Source organism: Ursus americanus, chromosome 26 (genome assembly GCF_024610735.1).
Source record: "Ursus americanus isolate L20-20 chromosome 26, mUrsAme1.1.p, whole genome shotgun sequence".
Classification (NCBI taxonomy): Eukaryota; Metazoa; Chordata; class Mammalia; order Carnivora; family Ursidae; genus Ursus; species Ursus americanus.
The window spans coordinates 19,445,829-19,453,767 of NC_142152.1; the positions used below are offsets into that span (position 1 = coordinate 19,445,829).

General features: G+C 51.6%; 1 protein-coding gene across 1 annotated transcript; it reads left to right on the plus strand.

Moving 5' to 3' along the window:
- The first annotated feature begins 617 nt into the window (after window positions 1-617).
- VRTN (vertebrae development associated) lies at window positions 618-7,939 on the plus strand. Its single transcript, XM_045807977.2, is given in 3 exon segments — window positions 618-689; window positions 4,951-6,733; window positions 6,735-7,939. Coding segments are annotated over 3 exon segments (2,166 nt in total). The 5' UTR covers window positions 618-651; the 3' UTR covers window positions 7,080-7,939.

The following is a 7,939-nucleotide window of genomic DNA, read 5'->3' on the forward strand; positions in this document are numbered from 1 at the left end:
GAGGCTGGTAGAGAGTGAGTTTGTCCTAGAGGCCGGAGGAGACTTCAGGCAGCGTTGGGTTAGATTCCTTGGTGTTTGCTTCCCTTGCCCTTCCTAGAACCCTGGCTGACCCCTTCTAAAATGGAAGGGACAGGGTCTAGACGTGGGCTCTGAGACCCCATCTGCCTGAAATAAGGAGGTGGAGGGAGGAGGAAACCTGTCTTTGGTTTGAGTTTCCTGCAGAGTTGCTAGTGTCCCTTCATTTACTCCTTGACTCCAGAGCCCTTCTTAAGCGCTAAGGTGCTGGCTGGCTGCTTTTTGGATGCCCCGTTTTACCTCCTTCCAACCCCAAGCCGGGAGAGCCTGTGTAATCTGAGGGGGGACTTGCCTCCTTGGTTTCATGCCTTTTCCAGCCCCTTCCAAGGGCTGTGGGGGCCTGGGAGCGCAGTTGAACAAAGCCGTAGATGAGCTCTCGCTTTTTGCATCTCCTTCCATGAATGCACCTGGCACTTGCCAGCTCTGCCTTGCACTTCCAGGGAGCCATTGTTGAAAAGACTGCTGCACCTGAACCCCATCAACCAGTTGTCTACTTAAGGATGATTGGCTTCCCCGCACAGCCTCCGGCCTTTGCCCCACTGTCCGTTCTCCGGTAGTCCAGCCCTCCGTGGATGGATGTGGGGTGCAGAGCTCCAGGGAGCTGCTTTTTCCCAGTAAGCTTTTGATGAAAACAGAAGTGGGGTATTACCTACTCACACCACCTCTTAACCTCTTTGGGGAAGAGGAAGGAATGAGATACAGGGTGGAGCGGAGCTGGGTGGGACTGGGACCGGACCGGACCGGGAAGAGTAGGCGGGACAGGGTAGGGTAGGGCGGGGTGGGGTTTGTGCAGAAGGAAGTGCGGTATATCTGGACATTTTGTTGGAAGATACCCGGATACTGCTGCTTGAAGTCAGGCAAGTCGTCTGTACCTTTCTGGACCTCCATTTTCCTTATCTGTGAAATGGCCAGGTTTGTGTCGAAGCTCCAAGAATCCATGTGTTTCTGGATCTTTCAGCTGATAAGCATTTTGGGTGATGTATTCCCCTGGGTAGTGGAATTACAGTGTTTAGAGGGGCGCTCTGGAGTCACATTGCTTAATATTATAGCTTTAATAGCCACATGGTCTTGGGAAAGTGATTTAATTTAACCCCCAAGCCTCCATTTCTCCAGGTGTGAACTCAGAATAGCCATCCTAACAATGGTGCAGGTGTGATGGAGTTGTTGTTCACGTGGAGGGGAGGGGAGAACCACATATAAACAAAATTACCTCTAAAAAGCCTGAAATCCAAACGCTCACTCCTTGTGAAGCCCATAGGAGCTTGCCGTCATCTGAGGGAACATGGTGCTTTGCTCTTGGGAAAGAGTGGAAGGGCAGGAGCAATCACCCAACAGTTTAAATTCATTGTCCCCTCATTTTTTTCTGAGATTTTGGTTGAATTACCTAATTAAATGCACATAGTAATCCGTAAGTAAGTGGTGGCTATTTTCATAATTTGGTTTGCCGAGTATCTAGCAGAGTGCTCATGTCTGTGCCGCTGTATAGGGGCATTCTTCCAGTGACATGGAAGTAAAACCAGCATCTTTGTTGGCTGCCAGATTGAAAAGGCTGTTCTGGGCTTACAGTGTGTTTTTCAGGGCTCAACTTTTAAATCGCATATGGACATGTGCTCTCTTTACCGAGGACGGCTATGACATTGTTTATCTCCTGAGTCCAGTGAAAAGGAATCGTTTTTTAAAAAGTAAACAAAGTACATTCAAGATGAACAGATTAAAAGCCTAACTCCAGGGTCAAACGATACGGTCAAAATGGAAAATCAGTGCGCGGTTAGACCAGATTTGTCACAGCATACACGTTAAAAAAAAAATCCGCAGCCAAGAAGTTTTACCCAAAGGTGATCCTAATTTTTAATTTTTAAAAAATTATTTTTTTAAAGTAATCTCTCTGACCAACACGGGGCTCAAATTCATGACCCCAGGATCAAGAGTCTCGTGCTCTACTGACCAAGCCAGCCAGGTGCCCCTGATTACTAATGGTGAGCCTTCTTTTTTACGATTATCAGGTAAGATTGTGGTGGTACTCTTTTGGTGCTTTACAAACTTTTTTTTTTTTTTTTAAAGATTTTATTTATTTGAGAGAGAGAGAGAGATGGAGAAGCAGGCTCCCACCTGAGCAGGGAGCCCCACCCGGGGCTTGATCCCATAAGCCCAGGACCATGACCTGAGCTAAAGGCAGACGCTCAACCGACTGAGCCACCCAGGTGCCCCTACAAACTTTTAAAAAAAACTTTACTGAACCATAATTTACACTCAGGCACATCCCCTTTAAGTAGGCAGTTAGGTTGATGAGCTGACAAACGGGTGTTTGTCACACAGTTTTTAAATCTCAGGCTAATCTAAAGCAATTTATTGAATTCTGAGAGTAAAGATCTGAGAGAAGACAGTGACCTTCTTTTTAAATTAAAAGAAGTGTCCGAGGGGTGCCTGGATGGCTCAGTTGGTTAAGCTCCTGCCTTTGGCTCAGGTCATGATCCCGGGGTCCTGGGATCAAGCCCCGAATCAGGCTCCCTGCTCAGTGGAGAGTCTGCCTCTCCCTCTGCCTGCTGCTCCCCATGCTTGTGCGCGCGCACTCTCTCTCTCTCTCTCAAATAAGTAAAATCTTAAAAAAAAAAAAAAAAGGCAGTGTCTGAAAAGGAATATACTTTGCTTTGCAATGCAACACTGAAAATGTACCAATAATTAGGATCATTTGTTTGTGTTGAAAAGGTGGCTGGCAGTTTAAACTGGAGCTTTAAACTAGAGCGACTGGGTCTAAGCGTTGGTACTGGCCCCACCACATGTGTGATCTAGGGCAAATTAGCCTAAATTGCATTTTCTCAGTTTTCTCACCTCTAAACTGGAGATAAGGGTAGTGCCTAATTTAAAGTATGGCTGTCAGGCTTAGGACAGTGTCTGGCAAATACTGAATGCTCAGTACGTCCTAGTTGCTAGATCTGTGTTAGCCCAGTGACTAGGCTGCTGCCACCCTTTTGAAAAGACTCTTTGTTCTAGGGCAGTGGTTCTCAAACATTTTGGTCTCAGGACCCATGTATGCTCTTTAAAACTGAAGACCCTGAAGAGCTTTTATTTACATAGGTTACGTCTATCGATGTGTATTATATTCAAAATTAAAATGGATAAATTTAGAAAATATTTATTAAAAAACAAGCCCGTTACGCAATAAAAAATAACAATTGTTTTTGTGAAAAATAACTTTTCCCGAACAAGAAAGACATAGTGAGAAGAGTGTATTCTTATACATGGGTTCACGTCTCTGTAATACGTGGTTTAAAAGGTATTCTCCTGTGTCTACGTTCAGTCTGTTGTGATACATTGTTTTGATAGAAGTCTATGAAGAAAAGCCAACTTTGTCCAGATTGGTAGGCGGAAAAAGGATGAGTATTTCGATAGCTTGCTTGTTCAGTGAATATTCTTTGATCAGTACACCAACACTTGACAAGTAGTAGTTTCTTAAAGCTTAGTTATAATGTAGAAACAATATCTGATTTTTTTGTACCCCATTATAGTAAAATCCATTGCTTTCTTTTATATTTGGAGTGGATCTTTTACCTGTGTGTGACTTTGTAACATCACCCATTGGGTTTTTTGGGAAATATAGTTCATTGATTGATGTAGATGTTCAGATGTTGACAATTTCACTACATAGTATAAAAAGTTACATTTGTTAGTGTCACTGCTGATCCCATCAGAAAAGTCTTTAGGTATTGGGAAACTGTCAAGCTCACTGTAGTAGATAACAGGTTTTCCAAAATTCTAGTTTTTCAATGAAAGCTCAAAATTTCACTGGCAGCAAATAGTCAACAGTTTTCTTTGAGGTGACAGGCTCACCTTATTCATTTTGAGAAAATGTCTTCCCAATATACTCATGTCTAAATGAGTAATGTCTCAGTTTTTCTTTCAAGTAAAAGTGATATTCCATGATAAAAGCAGCTAGTTCATCACAGAAACCAAACAACTGTCATGGGAGACGTTCAGTATGCAGCAGAAATGAGCGCTCCCCAGTTTGCCACTCGCAAAAATGAAAAGTCGTGTATTTAAGGGATGTGATTAAATTAAAAAAATTTACTGCTTCATCAAGGACATTCTTGAGTGAAACCAGCATTTTTTTTTCCCGCCTTAACTGTGTACATGGTGGTAAAGAATATGTTTACTAGCATAGTTTGATTCCTGCTAAGTTACCACATTTCTACTCAAATATTAATATAATGTAAAAGGCAAGTAATATCTTAGTGTTAAATTATCTTAGTATATCTTAGTATTATGAAAACGATTTAACTTGCAGACCCCCTGAAAAAGTCTCAGGGAACCCCCAGGGTCCATGGACCGTACTTTGAGAATCACCGTTCTAAGGAAAGGCAGCCCAGTGTTAGGTCTAGGAGCTTGTAAGTCTGTTCACAGGTACGGAGGTTCAGCCTTTATGGCTGTCCTGAAGAAGGTGTAGCGCGTCACAGCCAACTAGTGCCTCTGCGTTCCTTCTCTGTGTGTCAGGCACTGTTCTGCGGATGAGCGTGTGTGTGTGTGTGTGTGTGTGTGTGTGCGCGTGCATACCTGTCTCCATGCTTTCATCGTCTCCTTTATGCCCACAATAACTGTAACTGGATACGTTTATCATCCCACTGTACAGAAAAGGAACCAGAAGCAAGGAGAGCTGAACGGACTTGCTCAAGCCAGTATCAAAACCAGGACTTCAAAGTCTGGTTCCTGAGCCCAGGCTCTTCCTCAGCACCACGGAGGGATTAAACCCCGGGAGGCACTTAGCCGGGCTAGCCTCTGGGGGAATGGGAGTGGATGGGCGTTATTTTCAGGGAGACGGTGCCAGTCACCATTGCTGGGCATCCGGGCGCCTTGTCCTGACTCTGCCCTCTGCCCTGGCAGGATGACCTCTCGGGAGCAGCTGGTACAGCAGGTGCTGCAGGAGCTGCAGGAGGCTGTGGAGTCCGAGGGCCTCGAGGGTCTCGTCGGTGCCGCGCTGGAGGCCAAGCAGGTCCTGTCGTCCTTTGCCCTCCCCACCTGCCGGGAGGGGGGCGCCGGCCCCCAGGTGCTGGAGGTGGACTCGGTGGCCATGAGCCTGTACCCAGAGGACGCTCCCCGGAACATGCTGCCGCTGGCGTGCAGGGGCGAGGGCAGCCTGCTGTTCGAGGCGGCCAGCGTGCTGCTGTGGGGGGACGTGGGCTTCAGCCTGGAGCTGCGGGCCCGCACGGTGGTGGAGATGCTGCTGCACCGGCACTACTACCTGCAGGGCATGATCGACTCCAAGGTGATGCTGCAGGCTGTGCGCTACTCCCTGTGCTCTGAGGAGTCCCCGGAGATGACCAGCCTGCCGTCCGCCACGCTGGAAGCCATCTTCGACGCAGACGTCAAGGCCACGTGCTTCCCCAGCAGCTTCTCCAACGTGTGGCACTTGTATGCGCTCGCCTCTGTCCTCCAGCGCAACATCTACTCCATCTACCCCATGCGCAACCTCAAGATCCGGCCCTACTTCAACCGCGTCATCCGGCCTCGCCGCTGCGACCACGTGCCCGCCACGCTGCACATCATGTGGGCCGGCCAGCCTCTCAGCAGCCACCTCTTCCGCCACCAGTACTTTGCCCCCATCGTGGGGCTGGAGGAGGTGGAGGTGGACGGCGCTCCTGGTCCAGCCCCCGCTCCTCCGGCCCTGGCCCCGCTGCCGCCACCGGCCAAGACCCTGGAGCTGCTCAACCAGGAACCGGGCCTCAGCTACTCCCACCTGTGCGAGCGCTACAGTGTCACCAAGAGCACCTTCTACCGCTGGCGGCGGCAGTCCCAGGAGCATCGGCAGAAGGTGGCTGCCCGCTTCTCGGCTAAGCACTTCCTGCAGGACAGCTTCCACCGGGGCGGCGTCGTGCCGCTGCAGCAGTTCCTCCAGAGGTTCCCCGAGATCTCCCGCTCCACCTATTACGCCTGGAAGCAAGAGCTCCTGGGCTCCGGCACCTGCCAGGCCCTGGCCCCCAAGGAGGTGCAGGTGCTGGGGGAGCTGGAGCAGCTGCCAGAAGAGCAGGTGGCCAAGGGGCTGGGGTGCTCCTCGCTGGCCGCCGCGAGCCCCGGCATGGTCTTGATGCAGCGGGCCAAGTCGTACCTGGAGCACTGCATCTCCCTGAACACGCTGGTCCCCTATCGTTGCTTCAAACGCAGGTTCCCCGGCATCTCCCGGTCCACCTACTACAACTGGCGCCGGAAGGCCCTCCGGAGGAACCCCGGCTTCAAGCCGGCACCAGCCCTCTCCACGCCCGGGGCTCCCCAGCCGGCGTCTGTTCCGGAAGAGGCGCTGCTCCCTTGGAAGGGCGAAGGGGGAGGGGGGGCAGGCAAAGTGACGGCAGGGGGACCGCCCACCCCCCACCAGTTCCTGCCCCCCAAGGTGCCCCTGTCCCGTTGGCAGAGGCGCCTGCGCAGGGCTGCCCGCAAGCAGGTGCTCAGCGGGCATCTCCCCTTCTGCCGCTTCCGCCTCCGCTACCCCAGCCTGTCGCCCTCCACCTTCTGGGTCTGGAAGAGTCTTGCCCGGGGCTGGCCCAGAGGCCTGTCGAAATTCCAGATGCAGGCCTCCGCCTTGGGCAGAGGGGGGCTACGGGAAGCCGAAGAGAAGCAGGAGAAGGAAGCTGGCAGGGATGTGACAGCTGCGATGGCCCCTCCTGCTGGGACCCCCCCTGCACATGGGGGCTTCTCCAGGAGAGGATCCAGGGAAGGCCCAGGGAGGGCCTTCTGGAGAGGGGGCCACGGCCCAGGGCCGGCCCCACAGCAGGTCCCTGTCCAGCCGCCCTGTGGCGGAGGCAGCCGTGGGTGGCAGGGACGGCCAGGTGCTGGTGATGGACATGCTCGCCACCACGAAGTTCAAGGCCCAGGCCAAGCTATTCTTGCAGAAGCGCTTCCAGTCGAAGAGCTTCCCCTCCTTCAAGGAGTTCAGCGCCCTCTTCCCCCTCACCGCCCGCTCTACCTACTACATGTGGAAGCGCGCGCTCTATGACGGCCTCACCCTCGTGGATGGCTGACGGGGAGGCGCGAAGGGGGCTGGGAGGAGAGGGGACCCGTTTGGACAGGGTCAGGGACCTAAGGTGACCCCTGGCTTGGCCAGGATGCCCTTTGCTCTGGCTCCCACATTGTCTGCCTTGAATCCAAGGGCAGCTTTGCGCTGCTTCCTGGCTCTAAGGCAGACGGAGCCAGAAAGGGGCCATCTGGTCTCCTGCAGAGAGCTACGGGACCAGAATTGTTCTCTTCGGTTGTTTGCCATTCTTGCTTTTTATTGTCTTGGTTTTAGTTTTTTGTTTTGATTTAAGTGGGTTGGCTGGGCCCCCTGGCTGGTGTTGGAAACCGTATGTATAGGGGTCCTGAGGGGGTTTGTTAGCTAAAGCTGCTTTCAACTTTTCCTGGGGACGAAAGAAGTACTCTACCATGGCTATCTGTCCCATTAGGCAGAATATATGTCTGCAGTTTCTTTTCGGGGGTTGGCACCCTCCTGTCTCAAAGAAGTTTCCCAAAGGAACACTAGAAATCGAATGTGGAGCCGGTTACTGGCTTCTGTCCGGTGCCCTCAAGGGAGAGGGCACCAGGCTTGGCATGACAAGTAAGGGTACGTAGGAAGAACCTCTAAGGGAAGGCCCTGAGCTGGATCACTGAGGTGCTGGCCTGTCCCTTGCAAGGAGTGTGGTAAGGGCCTGGGGGAGAGGGCTTCGAGTCTCTGCTGGTGCTTGGCCCATCTGCTGTGGACCCTGGTTGGCTCGTGGGGGACCTCCGTCTTTCTGCTGAGCCTCGGAGCCTGTGCCCCGTCAGCGAGGGACCGTACAGAGGCCAGGCAGGCGAGTGAATTTGCATTGTCTAAGAGTCAAGTTGGAAAAGCAAAAAAATAAAGTGA